This window comes from Micromys minutus (assembly GCF_963924665.1).
Source record: "Micromys minutus genome assembly, chromosome: 10".
NCBI lineage: Eukaryota > Metazoa > Chordata > Mammalia > Rodentia > Muridae > Micromys > Micromys minutus.
The window spans coordinates 58854268-58877091 of record NC_137979.1 but is presented as its reverse complement, the minus strand read 5'-3'; the positions used below and the strand labels follow the sequence as shown (position 1 = coordinate 58877091).

General features: G+C 49.4%; 1 protein-coding gene across 2 annotated transcripts in view; it reads left to right on the top strand.

The window, feature by feature from the left end:
* SLC39A11 (solute carrier family 39 member 11) overlaps positions 1-22824 on the top strand; it is a 321165-nt gene that overhangs the window by 252141 nt on the left and 46200 nt on the right. For both annotated transcript variants that reach the window (XM_080923278.1, XM_080923277.1), the window contains exon 7: positions 12140-12209. In XM_080923278.1, the coding sequence (XP_080779404.1) occupies positions 12140-12209 (70 nt within the window). The remainder of the gene's footprint in view (positions 1-12139; positions 12210-22824) is intronic.

Sequence of the window (22824 nt, the reverse complement as noted above, 5' to 3'; positions counted from 1 at the left end):
GAGAGAGAGAGAGAGAGAGAGAGAGAGAGAGAGAGAGAGAGAGGGAGGGAGGGAGGGAGGGAGGGAGGGAGGCAGGCAGGGAGGGAGGGAGGGAGGGAGGGAAAGAGACAGAGACACAGAGAGAGAAACACACAGAGAGACAGAGAGGCAGAGACACAGAGACAGACAGACCGAGAGAGAGATGGAGAGGGGGAGAGGGGAAGAGGAGAGAGAGACAGAGAGAGATTGAGAGGGAGAGAGGAAAGACAGAGACAGAAGCACAGAGAGAGACTGTGAGACAGAGAAAGACATACACACATATGCGCAGGCGCTCGCGCATGCTTGCACACACACACACACACACACCCACACACACACCCACACACACACACAGAGAGAGAGAGAGAGAGAGAGAGAGAGAGAGAGAGAGAGAGAGAGAGAGAGGTAACTGAGGAAGGGAGACAGAGAGGGGGAGGAGAAAGAGACCCCAGGAATCCTGCCCATGGAGCAGTGTTGGAGTCATTTCCGGTAGGTATTCCCACCTTAGCCTAATCTAGAAACCTCCTCAAAGGCATGCACGGAGGTTTGCTTCCATGGTGATTCTAAATCCTGGCAAGTCAAAATTCAAGATTTTTCACACCAGAACATGGAATTTCATCTGGAGTTCCTGGAGAAGAATGAGGAAGGGAAAAGTTTCCTGAGCGTGAATTTTCGCCACACTGGGAGGCTCACCCTGCTCTATGAGAATCTGTTCTGAGGTTTTGGGTCATAAATTACCCAGGAAGGCAAACTGTTCATCCACCAGAGGCCATTAATTTCTTCCTCCCAAATGAACTGTAGTCTAGGTGTGCCTCGAAGGTCTGAAGACCTACTGTGATCACGAAGGAATTGGAATGACATGGACCACTAAGATGAAGTTGGGGCTACCTCCCAAACTACCGAATCATGGCTGGCCATTCTTCTGTGGTAGAAAGAAGTATCATGTTGAACACATAGGCAAGATCCAAGGGTCACTTAGCTTCTACAGAGGGAAACTCAGCATCCAGGGACCCCTCTGTCCTCACAGGAGAAGTATGGAGCTCCTGACCCCTGATGATGGAAGCCCCAGCCCTGCCCTCCTTTCTCTTGCCTGCTTCTTCCCGTTCTTCAGTTGTATATTGTATTTGCATGATGCAGATGCAAGTTACATTTGATTGCAACTCTGCAGGGTGATGGGTGAAACTCCTGGACCAAACTCATCAATCTTAGGCAAGCGAGAAGAGTAGAAAACTGGGCTGGACAGACAAGGCTGCCAGACATTGTATGCCCTGCCCCGCAAAGTCACATGACTCTTCTGGGGCTTTAGCTTCTTATCTTTAAAGTGCAGATTGATCCTTTTTCCACTCCATGGTGGTTGGAAGGTTAACATTTGGAAAAATATAAAATACAGTATCTTAAAACTAGCAAGTCACTCCGCAGCCACACCTGCACCCCGGGGCCGCTCCCTCCCGTTCCCTTTAATTTCTCAGTCTGGAATTCTTAACCGGAATTGAAAATTGGAACCATGCAATAGATTAGATTAACAAGTTTTCTTTTCCTTGATTGGATAGGCTTGCCTGGGGCATGCACTTTACTTGTGTTATAGGGAAAGAGCTGATGGGGGAGGGGGGCTCCAAACGCGGAACCAATCTGCAGTATCAGGGTAGGTGGTGTGAAGAATGCCACCTCCCTAGGGAGGGTGTTGATTTGAGGTATCTGCAGAGCTACATCTTTGATAGCAGTCAAAGCAGATGTCAGGTGGCTGGCTTCCTTGATCTACCCTGTGGAGAGATGCATCTTGTGCTGATGGAGTCAGCCCTGCAGACATCCCAGGCACCCTTTAAGTGAGTGCACAGTGGGGGAGACTTCCTTCAGCACCGAAAGAAAGGATGGCTCTGGGATGGGTAGGTAGGCGGCTGAGGTTGGACACTGGCTGTGATTAGCTGCCCTGGGTCTGCTCCACGTCCACACAGAGACACTAGCTGTCTTCATCTTGTGCTCCAGGCCCACTTCGGAAACAAGAAGGAGCTGTAGGTGAGGGCATATCAGATGGGCTGTCTGTACAGTGTAGATGGCCTCCCCCTGATGTCTTTCCTAATCAGTACAGGCTCAGGTGTCAGTACAGAACCCCTTAACCAAAGAAACTGGCGGCTTATGTTCCTCATGTACCCCCAATGTCAATTACAGATAATCTATCTTATATACATGTGCACACACATATGTGCTATATACATATGTGGATCTATTTGCCCATGTAAACATACATTAACACCATAAACATATGCACATGCAAATATAGATATACACACACATATATATATGTGAATACATATATACATATCAATTCATATATAAACATGAATAGAAATAGATATGCATCTTATAATATCTACATTTGATAGAACCTTCTCATCAAATGCTTAGCATGTGGCCTATATACCCTTCAGAATTCACATTGGCAATGACGTCTTGATAGGGTTTTTGTTTGGTTGGTTTTTTTATCCTGTTTCTGCCTATGCCAAATATTCCTGGAATGGGAAGTCCCCACCACCAAGGTTTGCACAGGTAGCTCACCATGAGCAAGGGGCCGCCCACAAGCTTCTCCTGATTGGTTCTAACTCTACAACGTTACATTTCATTTTCTTCTGTTTATTTTACATTTATTTGTTTATTGCTTTGCTGGCAAGGAAGGGGTGCGCACATGGAGGTCAGAGGGCAGCCTTTAGGAGCTGGTTCTCTCCTTCTACCATTCGAGTCCTGAGGATCCAAGTGGGGTCATCTGGCTCAGTGGCAGGCGTTAAGCCACCTCGCCAGCCTGCACAGCTTCCTTTGCTTAAATGCCACACGTGGACGCGCTGTAGCTTCTACACCTCAATGTAGCAATTTTAGTTTGTTAGCTCTGCCGGGTCCCTGTGCTCTTGGCTTTGTGCTCCTGTTGATATTAATGATGAATGGTCAACAGCAGCGTGGCTGGCTCCATCCTGCCCATGTCCTCCACGACGCATAAACTCATTGTTATCCAGTCAGCTGGGCAGCTGTGAATTTACTGCACCGAGCCCCTGATGTCACCACCTTTAAAACGAGTGTCCATGTGTTACTGTGAGAGTTCAAAGCCTGAGAGCAGCCCAGACACGTGGGACTTAATTTTTTCCCTCCTTTCCTGTTCTCCCAGATAAAATCCAGCTGAAAGGATGTCATGTCGTTGTTCATTGGAAATGTTTCAGAGAGTGAGGCCACACAGGCTCTTCCTCATCTTCCCTTGCAGTGGTTTGCTTGGGGAATTCTGTTTGAACCACCACACTTACTGACTGAGCCATCTTCCTAACCCAACAGCTTTTTTAGTCTGTGTACCCCATATAACACCATCATCTTTCACATCTAGCCATTCGCTTTTCTTCTGGGATCTCCGGTGTACACTGTGATTTCTTCAAGATTATTGATTATCGGTGGCATCCGTAATCTATCCCAGGCCCATATAAGATGTCTCCGTCAGCGAGTGTGTACAAAGTAGGAGCAAACAGCAAACCTGGACAGTAGCACCTTTTAAGTATGTCTCCCACATGGTGTAAAGGTCAGGCAGTTGTCAGTCTGCAAATTCTCAGGAGACGAAATGACAGTCCTGTTAATGGTGCCAGATATGGGTCCCTTCTCTTGGCTCAGGCCTTAATTCCGTTCTTAAAGTGGCCGCCCATAACATTAACGCCACCGTTGTACCAGTAGGCATATCCTGTCAGGCCAGTCACTGTTGTAGCTCACAGGGTTCACATCTGAGTCTGACTGATGACAGCCTGTCTCCTCCAGTAGCATCATGCAGAACGCCTTCCAGCGTCATGAAAGCTAGCCAGTAAGGATGCTTCCTTCCGGGACAGCATCAGCTCCATCCCTCTGTGTTCGATGATTCAAGTATATGATAGCATCAGGAAATATAGAGGTGCTGGGGGGAGTGAGAATGGATACAATCAAAATATATGCATTGTATAAGATTCTCAAAGGATTAATAAAATACCATTTTTTAAAGACAGAAATATCCTGGACTCAATTTTCTCCATTCACGTACAATCAGATTTTATTCCCTTCAAAACATACAAACTATCTTACCCTTAAAAAAAGAAAAAAAGTAGCTTGTGTAACTATTGTGTGACTCCCTTAGTCTCAAACAAGATTGTAAAATGAAGCGATTTTTTATGTGCCTTGAGTCTCAGCCGTAATCCCGAGAAATGGGGTTCAGATATATGGAGACAGTAGCAGCGAATGCAGCAAGAATGCTAATGAGCGTCTGTGCAGAAAAAACCAGTCTGAGACTGGAGCTGGGCACAGCAGAGAGAACGAGACAGCATCCCCAGGCCCCCTGAGTCCCCTGGGTCTCTAGATCTGCTGGGTAGATTGATATCCATGGGGCCAGGACTTCCTATGCACCTCTAGCGCTGGAAAAGCTAGGCAGTAAGGATGGAGCTTCCGGGCCCGTAGCGGTTTGATCTCTTCATGGTCTATGTCCTCCATAACTGTCTGAGCTCTGCCCCTTCCCCAGTTCCTCTGGGTGTTGGGATGGTGCTAGGCAACTCCCCATGAAGTGCCCCATCCCTTGCTACTCAGGATACCCCACCTTTTTGTGCCCCACCGGTTCCCCTTAAGCCTTGACGCCATTGTGTTTCTCAGACTTCATCTTGGCATGACCGACAAGACCATGGGGCCACCTTGAGGAGAAAGTAGGTTGGCTACAAGCTGGCACCAACGAACCGCTGAGAGGAGCTGTGGAGGCAGGAGGTTTCTTCGCCCCACCCCTACCCCCCCCCACTGTGACCTCCTGGTGAAGTACTGGTACTTGTAAGAGAAGATGCCCTGACCACCAAACATGTCTGGGTCGCCACCCTTAGAGCAACAAAGCAGGGTGGTGATCAAGGCTTTGTACTGTTTTCAGCCTGGATTCTTAGCATGCCCGGGTGTGAGTCAGATCCAGGGTATGATAAATGAACCTGGATCTTAGGTTATTCATCATCTTGAAGGAACTGCCAGGGTCTAATTTTATTCAGGAGTCCTCCAGGGAGGTTAAAAACAAATCCTTTCTTCTCATTTTCTTCATGTCGGGACTATAGAAATTACAAAACCATAAATAAGTCACCCCTGTTCCAACACGTCCAACCATCATTTAATGATTCCTCATGAAGCCACCGAGAGGGGCTGTGTGTGCAGCCACAAGGTTCTGGCCTTAGGCTGCTGTGTGTATTGTGTGTGTACATGTGTATTGTGTGGAACAGGCCAGAAGACAACCTTGGCTGTCATTCTCCAAGATAATTCCTTCTACCTTGTCCCAGATTTTCTAGCCATAGTGTAAGGATATTCTTCCTCATACACCCACAGTGGGCTGGAGTATGATTCAGCCTGTCCACCCCAAGTCACCCTTTGCCACCCCTGGGGCTTGTTGTCATCGGGAGTGGTGGCAGTGTAGCTGGCGTGGCGGTGGCCATGTTTAATATTTATGAAGCCTCCTCGGGAAATGTTAGCTGTTGCCTTAAACCTAATGAGTTTCAAACCGAGGAGGCCATGCTTCCAGGCGGCTCCCCTCATTTCCCGCGTGGCCTTTGTGTTGACATTTTCTGGCCATAAGTTCTAGGTCTAACACCTGCATACTCAGACTGGAGGTCCAGCTGGAGGATGGATTGAATACAGTGGGAAGACCCGAGGGCATGGATTGCACACAGTGGGAAGACTTGAGGGCATGAATTGCACACAGTGGGAAGACCCAAGGGCAGGACCTGAGCTGTGGCCTCACAGCAGCAGAGAGGAGGCACTGAGCCCCCTCGGTGACTGTGGGTCCTGGCGTTGTTCCCGTGGGAAACCACCCAAGCTTGCCACTTCCTGAGCAGTGCGAGCCCCATGTAGAATCCAGGGCTGGGAATCTGACAGCTCTCTAGTCCTCATCCCTGGTCCCACCACACTAGGACAAGCACATTCTACTTCAGAAGTCTTGTGGGGAGGCTCCATTTATGAATCAGGAAGCATCCCTCCTCGGATGTGAAATCTGCTGGCGCCATCAACCTTCAGAAGTGGGAAGATGGAGACTCCTTTTGTTTATGCCCCGCTCAGTCCGAGGTGTTTTGTTAGAGCCGCCATCTGCAACTAAGGCATCTGTCAGAGTTGAAGTCACATAGATGGTGATGTCGGGAAGACTGCCAAAAATGACTCGCAAACTCTATCCGTGCCCTTAAAACCAAGAGTCAGTGGAGCCTTGTGGCAGGAAGAAAGGAAACTGTTTCTTCTTTTCCTTTAACCATCTACTTAGCTTCCTAGAATGTTCTGGAACACTCTGAACGTCTGTTGGAGGCACTGATCACTGGGAGGAAGCGTGGTGGAATTTCTACAATGTCTCAAGCACTGGGTATGAGACTTAGCGAATTGTAGCCAATTCTAAGCATTCAGTCAGTAGCGAATTGTAGCCAATTCTAAGCATTCCGTCAGTTTCCATTAACAAGGCCGCTCTGTAAGGAAGGTCACATCACCTGCTTTTCAATCCTGCAAGAACCTTAAGTAACAGAGTAGGAGCCAGGGTCCGGTCTGTCTCGTTCAGAGGCTCTACATTATTCATTTCCCCTTCTCTCTCACTTTTTAAAAGTTCTTTGAAGATTTTTGTACAGTATATTTTGGTGATATTGACCTCACCCCTCTACTGCCCCAAGATGAACCGCAGCTCCCCCACTCACCCAACTTTTTGTGTGTCCCCCTTCCCCATTTAAGAAACCCCATTAGATATGTCTGTGCCTCTCATATGTGGATGTGGTCTTCACTGGAGGGTGGCCTACCCACCAGGGACCACACCCCTAAAGAAAACTGACTTTCCTTCCCCCATCAGCTATCAACTGCCAATAGCTCTTTAGCTAGGGTGAGATTTGATGTCTCCCCTCCTCCATATATGCTTACACACAGACACACACACACACACACACACACACACACACACACATACACACACACACACACACTGCCTACACTCACACAAGCTCTTATGAATGTCTGAATTACTGTGAACTGATTTATACAGCTTCTCTGAAGTCTCTTTACAGCCACCCACAACCTCTGCTTCTTAGAACCCATCTTTCTGACCTCTCTCCAGCCATGATCCCTGAACCCCAGTAAGGATGCCTTAGTGACAAGGGACAGGCGGCCGGTCTCATTCCTGTCCCAGAGGAAAAGGCTGCGGTGGCTTGCCCTCCAAGGGGCCTCCCCTGAGGCCAACCATCCTTACTGGTCCAGGCAGTTTATCTTCTTTCTCTTTGTATGGGGCTAATGGCAGCCGCTTACTAATGATATTCCAGGCACATGGGCATCTTGTCTTAATTACCTTCCTCATTTGCATCTTTGGTGGAACACCTGGGGGAAGAGATCACATTCTAACTCCCTTCCTCTCCCACCAGTGGTCCCTCCTTCCATCTGTTGATTCTCTAATTTATGTTCTTTCTGTGTATGTAATCTATCTTAGCTTCTCATCACCACCCCCCCCCCACACACACACACACACTCCTGTGGATCACAGTGACAAAGCTTCTCTCTCTTATTACCTACCTCTCTCCCTTGCTCAGTCCTGTGGGAACCCGAGCTAGCTTCCTGTCCCCCTTCCTTGGGTCAGCAACAGAACAGGAAGGACGGACCTGTTGGGATTCTGTAAACCCCACCCCACAGTTAACCTGGCAACAGCCAGGTATGCCTCACCCTAGTTACCTGGCACTATAAAAGGGAGCTGCTTGTCCCCTCCTCTCCCCAGTCCCTTCCCAGGCCTCTGCTTCTCTACAGCTCTCCTCTCTTCTCTCTCTCTCTACTTCTACTCCCTCTTAACTCCCCTTCCCATGCCCTGAATAAACTCTATTCTATACAACACCGTCCCTCAGGGGGTAAAGGATTCCCAACATGGGTCCCCCAGAGGCATACCCCTTGCCCCCATGCCTTCCCACACCTCCATAGAGGACCCCCCCCCCCACAGGACATCATCTTTTCCCTAACATTCTCTTTTTCTTCAGTCACAGAAAGCTGTCTCTCTAGTGGGCAGCACCCCTGCCGGTAGTTTGCCTTAGGTACCTAGCATGCTGGGAGATGAAGCATTCATTTTGTAGGGAATGGAGCTGTAGAAGGTGGTCTTTGCTTCCCGAAGAGCCATGCATGCCACATCCATGGGGGGGGGGGGGGAGATTATGAGCCCAGGCAGCAAACTGGGTGTCAAATGGCATTCTGGGAATGGTGACAGATGGTGTCAAGGCCAGTCAGTCCCCACCCCACCACAGCTGGGTCACTTTGCTCATCCTTTGTCCTATCCCAAAGCATCAGTGAAGGTGCATATGTCTATGTGATGGGCCTGTGTGCTGAGCCTCTCTCTTGGGGGGGGGGTTGGTAATTTTGCTTATTAACTTATGTGCCATTGCTTTAGGCTGCTCTGTGATTTACATTAAAATGACTAATTAGGAAAAGAAAGCCATTAACAGAGGAACCGAACAGCTGCTGTTTGTGGCTTTAAAAAACAATATTCCCCCCAAAGGGAAATATGCAAGACTGTGGTCAATAAAAGGCTGAGTCCCTTCCCAGTGTTTGACACATGCCCAGCTGGCTGGAGGTCCTGGGGAAGATCCCTGTCCCAAAAATCCAGTGTCACCGATGGGAATGGGTTGGGTGTCTCAGCTGTTTGGTGTACCTCCTGGCAGAGGACAGCAGCTTAGTAAGCTTTGGGTGGCATTAAGTTGAAAGCAGGCTGGGGGCAGCAACTCAGATGCCCTCCAACTTTGTTTTCTCATGGGTGAGGTGTGGGCAACTCTGCAGAAGAGGTTACCCAGAACCTTGGCATCCCCACTGCAGCCTGACTGACACTCAGGAACTAAGTCCATCCCTGCCTGCCCCATGTGGAAGCTTCAGACACTTCAGGATGATATTAATAGCCCTCTACCTGGGATTGTGTGGCTTCTGCTCCTAGTGGGGACATCTGGAAGAAAAGAGGTAGAACAGATATAGCTGAGGCTCTCAGAACCAGAACTTAGCTGAGACAGCGCCTTGTCACCTTTCCCTAGAGATGACAGCCCCCGACTGTAATTCATGTAGAAGCCTGGCATACCGAGGGTCATCAGCGCCCCCCCCCGACTTTCTAAGGAAAAGAACACTAGAGGATAAGAATTCAGAAACAGGCCCTAGTGGGAAATCATTATCATCATGGAAGAAACACTAGTCAAGTGGGGAACTGGAATTATAGACTGTTATGAGATTATAGACAGTACCGTGCGGGCACTGGGAATCAGACCTGGGTCCTTTGAAAGAGCAACAAGTGCTCTAACCCGCCGAACCGTCTCTGTAGCCATATGGACGAAGTTTTAATAAATTTAGTTTTGAGGGGTAGGAGTACAGCTCAAGGGTAGAGGGCTCGACAGTATGGAACAATCTGGTGGCCCTGGTGTTGACTTAGCTGCCTTCCCTGGAGATGGGAAGAAGTGACTCGGCTACTCCTGTGGCCTACTGTTATTCGTAGGTGTGTTCTGGGGATCCAAGGCTGAGAAGCCCCCATGCAGCTGTATGGTCTTAGGAAGAAACCCTCCCCTCCAGACACCCGACTTCTTCACAAGCTAGGAATGACCCAGGCATCACTCTAGCTGGGGACTCCTTATTTCCTCTACTTTGGAAGGCCCTAGAACTCTGTACTCCAAAGTTAAGATACTTGCTGAGAAAAACAAAATTAAAAATTCTCAACCAGGTGGCTTACAACGACACAGGTACCACACGTAAGAGACTCACACAGGAGAGTGAACACAAAGGGAGAAGTGAGGCCCCAAGGAGCCACTGATGTCTTAGCAGGGTTGTTGGGCTACAGCCCCCCAGGATAGCATCTTGCTGAACCATACTGGCTCTTAAGTGAACTCTGTCCTTCTAATGGGACATCCCAGCCTACCTAATCTGCATGCTTCTAGGACCCCATTTTTCTGTTTCTGTGTCTTTGACACCCTTCCTCCAACTGAACAAAGCTCAAAGAGAGAAACAAGTCATTCAAAGGAACAGTGACCCCTGAAGAAACACCAGCTCTTCTCTTTTGGTAGATGTAGATATATGTTAAGGGGATACGTGATTGGACCGGAGAAAGATAGGTAGAGAAAGGCCAAGGAGCGGAAGTGGAGGCAGGAGGCAGAGAGCACATTCGAGGAGGAGTCAAGATGGAGCTGGAGAGGGAGGATTTAGATCCAGATGGTCATAATTGGCAATAGGTAGATATGAATATTTTTTAAAGGTTTCTATAGGTCTTTTTATCTCATATAGAAGGGCAGTTTGTATCTTTGTCCATTGGATGTAAACTTATTATATAGAGGATTTGTGGATTGAGAATTTAATATATAAATTTGCTTGATAAGCTACCAGGGTTTGGAGTCATGTTTGTGCCGGGTGGTGGAGGAACAGAACATGCCGGGTCGGTCATATCCACCTAAGACAGAAGCAGCAGAGAGGGGGCGGAGTGAATCACCTGGGAAGGGAACCGTGTGGAGAGGGTTGCTTGTAGACCTTGTGACAGAGTCCAGGTGCTCGGTTCCAAACTGGAGTGGCGTCGGTGCGGGGCAGGGGAGGGGGCTGTCAATAAGGTTGAGCCATCCTTTTAATATTTACTGCAATCAGTAGATAGTGCCTTTCTCATTCAAACGGTGTAACCCAAAAAGCCGTAGGTCTTGACCCAGACCACCAATGGGAATTCTTCTGGCCTGGATGGCAGGAGCTTCCCCTTCTCCACTGGGGGCTGTTATCACTGGTGCTGGCTCTTGCCCTGGCCCGGGAGATACAAATGCAATCACATCAGGGTGGAGACAGACAACAGATAAAGGAGGGCTCCTAGCTTCATGCTTGCTTCTTGCATGGATGCAGTTCAGAGGTACAGTGGCGGGGGAGCATGCTGACCCTGAGGTTCCACATGTTCCCCGTGGTCAGGGAGCAGAGGGAGATGAAGGCCCGCTCTCAGGTCGCTTTCTCATTATCGTTCTGAGACCCTGTGGAAGTGCACAGCCCAGATTGAGGGTGGCACCCAGATTTAGGGTGGTTCTTTCCACCCTGATTGACTCAATTGAAATAATGCCTCTGGTCTGGGTGTGGCAGCTCAGGCAGATCTCTGTGAGTTCCCGGACTGCCAGGACTATTCAGACTTTGTCTTTAAAGATAAAGGAGAAGGAGAAGAGAAGGAAGAGGAGGAAGAGAGGGGGAGAAAGAGGAATAGAAAGAGGAGGAGGAAAAAAAAAAAATAATGCTTCACAAATATACCCAGAGATTTGTTTCCATGGTAATTCTAAATCCCATCGTGTTGACATCTATATGAACTCTCTCTCTCTCTCTCTCTCCCCCCCCCTCCTCCCTCCCTCTCTCTCTCTATCTCTCACTCACTCACACACACACACACACACACACACACACACAGACACACACACAAGAGAAGGCAGACCAGAGTTTATAAGGCTAGATTACAAATCCCAACATTTCGTTGATTTTTCTGTTACTTGCAGCCTAAAGCAGTCCCACCAGATACAAGAATGGTGGTCTATGTAAGGAAAAGATGACGGGGCACCAATGAAAGGAAAAGTCACAGGGCACCAATGTTGTGAAAGGATAACGATCCGAGTCACGGCACCAATGTTAGGGGAAGGATGAAGAGAGTGGGGGGCATATGGCCCATGGAGGTGCGGCGAGGCCTGGGGGAGAGGGAGATGCCTCTGAGGGGTCCATGTTGGGAATCCCTTCCCTGAGGGACCAGCCACACAACAGTATAGTATGGAATAGAGTTTATTCAGGTCATGGGAGAGTTAAGAGGGTGGTAGAGGCAGAGAGAGAGAAGTAGTAGAGGAGTAGAGGAGTAGAGGAGTAGAGGCCGGCCATGAGCACGTGGGAGAGAGGGGGGAAGGGAAGGGAAGAGGGAGGCTGCAAGAGCACAAGGGCAGGAGAGGCCAAGAGAGAGAGGAGGGGTCAAGCAGCTCCTTTTATAGTGTCAGGTCACTGGGGCGGAGCATACCTGGCCACTGCTGGGTAATTGAGGGGTGGGGTATACCTGGCTGTTGCTAGGTAACTGAGAGGTGGGGTTTACAGAATCCCAACAGTCTATGTTTCCTCGTTGGAAATTACTCCTAATCTCTGCATCTCGTGTCTGTTTCAGAGGGTCTCGCTGTCGGCGTAGGATTTGGAGCCGTAGAAAAGGCTGCATCTGCCACCTTCGAGAGCGCCAGGTAAGCCACTGCACGGGGCCTGGAGCGTGGGCCTCGCACCCCTCAGGTCTCTGCACTTGGAACCTGGGTCAGCTGCTGGCACAGGGCTGCTAAGCACCCTCGGTCCATCGTAGCAAGAGTAATGAGTCTAGAGGAAGTTCATGTGCGAGTGAAGGACTCAGACAAGCAGGCTTGTACCGTCTTTCTCACAGGCGGCATCTTACAGGTAACCACTCTGTAAATGAAACCAAGATATGGCTGCATGCTGTACCTAAGCACGCAAAATGTATAAAGGCATAGGAGAAAGTCTTAGCAAGTGCTCTGAATGGCTTCTTCTTTCAGGAATTCCTTTCCCCCTGCCATTGGGGTGCCCTGCTTCCCCCCAACTTCCCTGTTTTTAGACTCTCTTCCCAGAAGGCTCCCAGCCTTAAAGGTCAGTGTCCAGAAGTCTGTCCCTGAGGCATCTTCTCTTTTCATGGCATGCACACTCCCTAGGCATCCTCCTCCAAGTCCCATGACCGATTTTCCATCCACTTACTAGTGATGCCCACATCTAGCTCCAGCCTAAACCTGAGCTCCTACCTACACAGCCGCCTGCCTTCAGGTAACTCTGCATGCACTCCATGCTCAGCATCACAAAGCTGAGCTTTGCTGTCACCGCCTGTCCTTGGGCTTTGTCCCTCCTTCGGGGTCGCCTTCTACCTCTTGCTGTCTGCCAGCCAAGCTAAGCCCACTGTCATTGTCACGTCACCGTTCGATTTTCCCTCTCCTTCTCTAGAGCATTAGACCTCCCTCCTCTCACCTAAAGCCATTCACGCGATGTCATTTAGACCTCACATGATGAGCTCCACAAAGCCGTGACCACTCCGTCCTCCAGGCTGAAGGCCAGCAGGATGGAACCTTTCATCCAAGGGCCACAATCTCAGCTGTTTCCAGGGGACTAGGGTCACGAGGACAAGTGGAAACAAGAGGATGGAGATAGCGGGGAGGGGGGTGGGGGAGCTGGGGTGGGGGAGCTGGGGTGGGGGAGGGGTGGTGAGCATTGAGGGGCTTTAACGTATTCACTGTAAATGCCTGGGATTCACAAGGAGTTGAAAACATAACTTAAGGACTCAGTTTCTGAAATGCCTCCTACACAAGAATGAAGATCCAGCTTCGGTCCCCAGAACCTGTCGAGCAGAGAGGCGAGGCAATGTGGTACATACTGATAATCCTGGTTCTGGAGAGGCAGAGATGGTAGGGATCCTTGGGGCTAGCCCACTAGCCAGCCTAAGGTCAACGAGACACCCTGTCTCAAAAACAAAATGGCGGTTAGTGGCTGGGGTACAACACCCTGAGGTTGTCTTCAGGTCTCCACATGCACAGGCACATGCACACACAAACATGAACACACACAAGCACTTACACATGTGTGAACATACAACTCAAGTCAGAAGGGTCAGAGTACCTAGCACTGTGTTCAGACAGTCCAGCACAAAGCTATTCTGCTCCTTACCCTACCCAGTGCACCCCTCCTGTGAGGACCAACCCGGTGTCTACTGGCCAGGAATATCAGGAGAAATTTCCCTCGTTACTTCTTTACCATCTTCGCACAAGTCCTTTCTACACAACTTGATGACTACGGCCACATCTGACTTGGTGTCTGTGTCCCCGGATGCAGCTAAGTCCTGTGGGATAAATGCCCTCATTGTCTAACACTAAGTCTATGTGGGTTATTTATTTATTTATTTTATGTATGTGAGTACACTGTAGCTGTCTTCAGACACACCAGAAGAGGGCATCAGATCGCATTACAGATCGCTGTGAGCCACCATGTAGTTGCTGGGAATTGAACTTAGGACCTGGAAGAGCAGTCAGTGCTCTTAACCACTGAGCCATCTCTCCAGTCCCTAAGTCTATGTGTTAAGAAGTACATTTGCTCCATAAAGCCCCAACCGCATAAGGGGCACAGGCAGGCTTTAGGTTGAGGTATGTCCTGGTCTTAGCTCCTTCCTCTTGGACTAAGCCATGTTTGCTTTAGCATCGTGGTGAGAATGATGTCTTTTGTCATATGAGAAGATGGATGGATGAAAGGAAGAAGGAAGGAGGGAGGAAGGAAAGAGGAAGGAAGGAAGGAAAAAGGAAGGAAGGAAGGAAGAAGGGAGGGAAGGAAAGGTCTTTAGAATGTAAGGAATATCTCTCTTTCTCTCTCTCTCTCTCTCTCTCTCTCTCTCTCACACACACACACACACACACACACACACACACACACACACACAAAGAACCAAGGGCTAATGATGACATCCCCACAGACTTCCCTGCTCCCATGTCCTGAGAGAGGGCAGGCTTGGCTCTCCACCCCCTGGGCATAGCCAAATTGGACTTAACTTCATCAGACCGTGAGAACCCCCAGGGTCAGTGTCCCTATGTCTGAGGGCCCTGGGGAGCTGACCTTATGAGCATCCAAAGGTCAAGCTCTCCCAGAACATAGGAGACCACATGTCCCCCATGAAGTCAGTGTGCTTGTAAATGACAGCCAAGCCCCGGGCACTGTCCTCATAGACCAGGCTCTGTCTGGTGGCACCATACCCCCATGACCTCTTGATATCAACTCCAATATCCCTCTCATGAGAAGAGGGGTCACGGTCAGTGAGAATATGTCCCTCTGGCTGCCACAGTTGCAGAGAGGAGAGTTTGATGGACTACGTATGGCGAACTGCAAACGGGGCCGGTGATACCTATGGTCTTTGGAGTCGTAGGGGCCAAAGCAGGCCCATGGTCAGGCCTCTTGAGTGCTTGTTTGTGCAGTGAGCTGGAGGGAGGCAACTTCTGGTTGTCTCATCTTGCAGGGCCTTTGGAGTTAGTGCTGTGTGTGGAGTCTAGCAGAGAGCGATGCAGGAGCATCCAACCTTCAAATGGTACGTTACAGCAGGTCCACACCGCCACTTGTTCCTTCTCTTTCTGTAAGGGAAGGAGTCCGTAGGCAACAGTAAACACAACCATGGTTCTTTGGGGAGCTGCTGCTGAGATCAAGATGCCCCCTGTGCTGGACGGGGCAGCAGGAGGTAGTGTGGTGAGTTTCACTAAGTTGGGGTCTCTGCGCCTGCTCCCTGTCTGTTTCAGTCTCCTGAACTCACCCAGTGCTTTATCTAGGGTCTCCCAGAAGGTGCAGGTGCAGATGCTTAGTCTGAGCTTTCTTGTTCTTCACTCACTCATTCATTCACCCACTCATTCATTCATTCTGCATGCACCTCAGCAGTCACGGTGCATCCTCCACATTGTTCCAGCCGCTGCAAAGAACACAGCCCTTTTATGTAGACATTAAAAACGGAGAGACTGGGGCACTGAGGAGATGGCTCACTCCTGAAAGTACCTCATGTGTAAGAAGGAAAACCCGAGTTCAGATCCCAGGCACCCACATCAAAAGCAGGGCAGGGTGCCACCTGCCTGTAAGCAGTGTAGCAGACAGCGTGAACTATAGGTTCAGTGTGAGACTGTCTGACAAGAATAAGGTGGAGAGTGACTGAGGAGGGCACCCGACACCCACCTCGCTCCTATGCGCCTGCTGCAGACACACAAAAGACTTGGCAGCTGAGCCGGCTTGAAGCGCAGGATCTGTCTGCTCTTGGAACTCCTCCACAGAGCTAAGGATGACCTAAAGTGTGCGGTCGCAAAGATGAGGGTGCTCTTTAACGTTTAGGGAAAAAGAGAGATACAAGAAGGCAGTGGGTTTGCAGCCAAACAGGAAGGGCTGAAGAAACCCAAACAGGGAAATCTGAAAAGACACAGCGCGCACGCTAGTAATAAACAAAGCAGACACTACAGCTTCAGCAGCAGTGAGCCCTGAGGTGAGGAGCTGCAGAAGGAACAGAGGCGCAGCTTCTGAAAGGGGGGAGCCGACTCCAGGATCGATGTGATAGGCGTTCGTTTGTATGCACCTAGCAGCATGAGCTCTGGGTTTAAAAGCAAAACAGTCTGAGCTGAGAGGAGAGAAGCAGCACCATCCTCATCCTCATCCTCATCCTCATCCTCATCCTCATCCTCATCCTCATCCACAGTCCTGTGGGGAGCACGGTGTCTCTTTCTGAGGCTTGTTAAGAACATGGCTGAGAAGTGAATGGAATGGAGAAGAGACAGTGTAGACTCTTATATCCTGGGAAATCCCTTTTAAAAAAATCTGAGTGTATTTTTGTGTGCTTGACCCAGCATGTCCCTGGAGGTCAGAGGACAAGCTCAGGGGTCCCTGTTATATGATAAAACTGTTCCTTGGGAGAAACAGCATGTCTGTTCACCCCATTGAGGGACCCCACTACTGACCCCAAACGTACAAATGCTACCAAAGCCCAGCTTGGTGAATCAATGTGTTTTCCTGGGGTCACTTAGAGGGGTGTGGGTGAGGGATTAGTTACAGGAGCAGAGATGACTTAATGACAGCTGTGTAACCAAGTTCCACTCAGCATAGGTGACAGCTCACAAAAGCTGGGGTACCTGGAAACTGCTGGCAGTTCAACAGGTTGGAGAGTGTCTTTTCAAACTCTGGTTTAAACCTCTTCCAGGCAGCTTGGCTGGTTTCTGCTTCTCGGAGGCAGCTGGTCTGGTCTCCGTCTTTTTACAGATCTTCTTCCCTGAGCCTTTCTTGACAGCTCAGCTTGTGTCAGTCTTTGGGGACACTGAGCTTTTATTACTTACTCTGTCAAGGAAGGGGCCTAGTGAATCTGGTCAGTTTCAGGGATTTCCTGCAGCTATTTTGAGTCGTTTGCCTTCCTGTTTCAGGAGCTCCCTTGCCCCAGGTGGATTATTTCAGTCTCCAATGAAACCTCTAACCAGCCCTGCCCTTCCACTTTGAGACAGTCTGTTGTTTGTCTTGGTCACTGCATACACTAGGCTAGCTTGCCCACAAGTTTCCAGGACTCTGCCATCTCCACCTCCCATCCGGCCAGTGTCATGCTGAGATTGTGAGTGTGCTACCATGTCCAGCTGTATGTGTGTTCTGAGGAGTCAAACCCAGATCTTCAATGACTGTACAGCCAGCGCTCTCCCTACCCCCACCACCAGCCCTCTTTCCAGTTTGAAACCATGCCCTTTTCAAGTGCATGTGCTTGATAGGTGCTGAGCCACAGACTCATTATTGTTCAGATCATTATCATCCGGGCCACATTCTTTGACCTCAGTATGATCCGGTCTGCCATCATTAACAGAAGCTGCAGACAACATAATTTGTGAGTGGGCATTTAAAAACAGAGGCAGCATTAAGATCCACATAATCTAAGCTGCAGGGGAGCGATGGAGCCCCCTAAGCCATCTAAGAAAACTCAGAACAGGGTGAACCTTTCACATTTGTAGTATGGATCTCAGCCAAGCACAAGTAAGGGCAGTCAGCTAGGGACGGTAGCACTAGAGAACATGGTAAGTGAATACCCAGGAAGCCCCCAATGTGTTCTCAAGGCAGATGGACAGATGGATGGATGGACAGATTCTATTAAGATAGACTCCCCTAGTGCTCATAGGAAGGAAGCTGAAAGGATTCTTCGGAGGCAGGTTATAGAAAAAACACACCCCCCACACAGTGGCCTGGTCCCCACCCAACCTGGTGCAGACTCAAGACAGGGCTCCAGAGGTGCTGGGAGCAGCCACCTGGCTAAACTGGGATGTCTTGGGGAGGTGGGAAGATGACACTGCAGCCATGGGAAGGATTCGACCACAGAACAAAAGCAAGGACAAACTTCAGTAACCCTGAGGAAAGGAGGGGTTTCCATGCTAGAGAGAGAAAAAAAGAAACCCCAGAGAGATTAACATAGACCACTAGCCTTCTTGGTTTAGGAGGGACAGTTGAAGTTCAGGGTCAGGGTGCCACAGGTGAATCACAAGATAGAGATGGGAAAAAGGAAGAGGGGCTGCCATGAGGTGGGGTTGGGGGAACGAGTATTCAGCACACACAGACAGCTAACCTATAAGAGAGATTGCCAATAGTCTGCCCATCTCTGTGGATGCTGGCAGTTCCCAAGCACCCAGTCCAGGAAGCAACAGACATTATACAGAGTTCTGTGTTGTTGATCCAGATGCCAGTGAAGATAGAGGTGTTGTCAAAGCATTGTGTGTGGGGGGGGGGGGAGGTGCAGAGTACAGGAGTCTGGGGTTCAAACTCAGGTCATGCCTCACAGCAAGTACCCACTGAGCCACCTCACATCCCTCAATCCATTTTTACTTGACTCTGACTTCCAGTGGGTTTGTAATCATCTGGGGGTGGGGGTGTACATAGACACAGCTGACCAAGTCTGGCCTAGCACCCATTTCTATAAATAAAGGTTTTCTTGAAACACAGCAGATTCATCAATCTTTTCACATGCTGTCTCTGGCTCTTTGGCTACACTGGCTGAGTGAACAGTTGGCATATACTTTTTAAATACTTTCTGACTTTTTACTTATAAAGTTCATGGACTTAGATCTAGTGGACACAGTTTCTAGCTTTTACCCAAGTTCATCACTGAGCCCTTAGGTCCCAAACCAGGTCTCCGGGACCTCATGGGAACTCTTTGCAATGTATCTCAGAGGGAGAGAGTCTCGCCTCTTGCCCACAATGTCAACCATCACCACCAACAGAGAAGAGAACGGCACAAAGTAAATATTACAACAGGGTGCTTTTTCCACCCTCAGCAGCTTGCCCTGACCTGGTAAGACAAGAGACACAGACAGGCAGGAGGCAACTCGCCTAGAATTGGCGTGTCTCTACTGCCACCAGGTGTCTATATGCTGCTACTGTTCCCCTCGTGTCACCCAGTATCCTTACTGGATCAACTGCAGGGGAGCTTTTCCTTCTAAAATCAGTGTCCAGGGGACATGTGGAAGCACAGATCTATAATCCGGTCCTTCGGGAAACCAAGGTAGGAGGATTTATATAAGTTCAAGACCAGCCGGGCCAAATGTAAATTACCAGATAAACTAGCTACCTAGCAAAACCATGTCTCAAAATGGGGGTGGGGGAAAAGACTGGCCGAGGATATAGATCAGTTGGGAGACTGTGTGTCTAACACACACAGGGCTCCGAGATTAATCCCCCGCATGGAATAATCTAGGCATGGCAGGCCATGTCTGCAAATCCCAGACCTTGAGAAGAGAGAAAGATGAGTTCAGCATCGTCCTCGGCTGTATAGTGAGTTTGAAGCTAGCCTGAGACACATGAGACACTGTCTTTTAAAAATAAAAAAAAAAAAAAAATGTGTCCTCTGAGTCGAGAGGACTCAGCCAGGCATGAGCAGTCTGTGGGCCAAGGGAAACACTACTTAGCTTAGCTTTGCTTTCTGATCTGGTTCCTCAGTGGTTTCCTTTGGCTTCAACCACAAAGGAACACCGAAGACCGTATGTCCTTGGGGGAGTTGGATGATTAAAGTGATTTTTCCTTTCATAAGTGTCATTAAGAAGAGACCACACCTCAGCCCTCACTCACTTTGTGGTTCACATAATTCAAACCAGCAGGGAGAGCGAAGGAATCTTACGCTTAAACATTGTGCTTTGCACTATGCTTCCAGCTTTGGCCAGGGGTGTTTATAGCCTGTGAATTCCTGGGCTTTCAGCTTCAACAGGGGTCCAGCTGCAGGGCTGTCCAGAACAGACAGTGCTGGCTGCACACTGACCATGCACCTTGGAAAACCCACAAACGAGCACATCCCCTGGCTGCATGCATTTTGTGCTACACGCCCTGGCCAGCTGCTGCTCCCCAGTGTCCGGACACTTAATCAAGGACGTCTGCAGGGTTAACTACCACACTCAGTGCTGCTTGCTTAGTTAAGACCAAGTCTGTGTCTGTTCCAAGTACGCGTCTGATAGCAGATGCAAGAGTAGGGATCATTAAAGGGCATACATCTCTTGTGTTATAAAATCACCAGTGATCAGTCATGTGACATGGGGGTCAAAACGCACCCCCGGAGAAGCGAAGGCTGTTTTTTCCTGGTCTGTTGATCATCTTTTAAACCTATGATAGAACTGCCTCCCAGCAAGAATCCACAGAGCAATGTGTGTGATTGTCCCTATAGGCACCAAGTCCACCTGTCTTTAGGGACATCCCTGGGAGACCCTCCCCCCCACACACACACCCCAGTTGTTGATCTGGAGCTCTCCCTGCCCTCTGTCTCAGACCTCCCTGGAAGCATTCTCTAGGCTGAGGTAGGCAGGTGAGCTAGCACCAGGGTGGGCAGGCACCCAGACAAGGCAATGCCTTTCACCCCATTGGCCCGTCTCCTCAGCACAGCCCTTTACTTGCCTCCTCTCTGGTCTTTATCTGCACCCGAGGATCTTGTACTCAGTTTCACCTAAGCAAGCCGGCCCTTCTCTTAAACTCTTCCAACTGTCCTCCCAGGAGATCTAGAGTGGCTCACACACAATCCCTTTCCTTCAGTTTCCTTGGAGAATGGCCTACAGCGCCACCATGTGGTAGTCTGACAACAGCACTCACTATGAGGCAATGGGGGCGAAGGGCTTCAAAAAGGCAACTGAGATGCTTCTCTGAGGTGCCTCAGCTCTCGAGGCTTAAATAGAACTTCTCTGAGTTGGTGTTGGGCTTAAATAGAACTTATACCTACATTTCCTCTCTCCATAATACTAACGTGTATCCATCTATTAATCTTAATTAAGGTAGTGTTTTTTACCTCCCCGCTATCTCATCACTTCCCACCTCATTTAGCTCATCACAAAGCAGATTCATCACCCTCATTCCTTCTGTCCAGGAATTAAAATAGTGCTTTTGGGTGACACTCTGCAAAGAGACCAATAGAGCAGGAAGCCACAACAATCAAGCATGCCAGGGGAGGCAAACCTTAGAGCCCCACAAAGTCAACTCTGCGTTTCTGTTTGCTACTGTGGGTTATTGTTTAGTGTTGTTGCGGCACGTTTAGTGTTGTGGTAACTTTAATTAGACTTAACTTATTTTGTCTGTGTGAGTGTTTTGCCTCCATGTGGGTTTGTGCAGCATACCCACAGAGGTCAGAACAAGGGCATCAAGCCCTGGAGAACTAGAGTCATGGGTGGTTGCGATTGCTGGGAATTGAACCGAGATCCTCTGTAAGAGCAGCAAGTGCTCTTAGCTGCTCCCCGCCCAAGTCTTGGATAGTAGAAGAACTGGGAACAACCTGATGTCTTAGTTGTGGTTCACTGCTGTGAGCAGACACCGTGACCAATGCAAGTCTTATAAGGACAACATTTAACTGGAGCTGGCTTACAGGTTCAGAGGTTCAGTTCATTATCATCAAGGTGGGAGCCTGGTAGAATCTGTGCAGGCATGGTGCAGGAGGAGCTGAGAGTCCTACAGGTGAAGACCTGAAGGCTGCTAGCAGAATATTGCTTCCCAGAATACAGGCAGCTAGGAAGAGAGGGTCTTAAATCCCACACCCACAGACACACCTACTCCAACAGGGCCACACCTTCTAATAGTGCCACTCCCTGGGCTGAGACTATAGAACCATCACACCCAATTGGAGCACAGTTAAGAGGGTTCTTGTGGACCACCTCAGATAATAAGGCATGAGGTCACTCGCGAATCTGCATAGCATCCCTTTGATCCCTAGGCTCCATCTTTTTTGGGGGAGGGAGAATGTGAAGAGGAACTCCTCCTCCAGCCATCTCGAGTGGAAAAATACACTTGCAGGGGAGAACCGATGGGCTCTAAGTGGTCTCCAAGGACAAGCTTGCTTCTGGAGTTCTGTCTTTTCAATTGATGCTTTCAAGCAAGATTCTAGGCAGAATAGATACCCACTCCCAATGTGCAGCACCCTCTCCTCTGATCTTGGAAGAAAGCCATTGACTGAGCCCAGGTGAAGTAGAGGCAGAACACGGAGGAGCTTCTTGACTGTGGTGAAAAGAGGCCTATACCTGGCTCCACCTGAGTCCCAAAGCCCTTTCTCTGCCCAATAAAACTCTCTCTCATCCTGGATGTCCCCGCCTCCGCCTTAGATGATGAAGGGACCTCTAGGGATCTCGGCCCTGCCTTTCCACTCAAGGTTGCTTCCTATTTACCTGTTGTGCCTTTATTTCCCTTGACTCAAGAGAATCCTTTCCTACTCTAGTGGTAAATCTTGAAGCTCACGTGAGCTTCGTAGGTCTACCCCATTTGTACAATCTGTACCCCATACGTAGAATGCTGCAGACGACCCGAGTTCAAAGGTGGTTCATAGTGCAGAAGCCACCCATCACCTCAGACAGCCAGGCTGTGAACCCACTCTCTTGGATATTCGGCTGCATGCCCCTTCACACCACCCCTCAGAATCTGCAGTAAGGGAGACTCACTCAGGAACCAGACCTGCCTGTCAACCCCCAAGACTCTCTCTAGGGACTAAAGACCGGGGTAAGGACTTGGCTTTTCCCTTGACCGGTGATGAGTATGTGGATAAGATACCCAGGAGTTCAACACAGAATAGGGATGTGCAAATCACCTTGGGACAGATCTCCAGGATCTGTGCCCCATACAGGGCATCTCAGATCCGTTCTGCCCTGTTCACACACAGAACCAGAGGGGAGTGCTAATGAATATTTGGTCAGGGAAAGGGGCACAGTGTAGAACTGAGCCCTCCCCACTCCTGCCCTACTGTGATACCCCCAGTGGAAGTGTGAGGAGTAGACCTACGTCTTCCTTTCTCTTGGGGACTCTTGAGTGCCTGTCAGGGGCTCA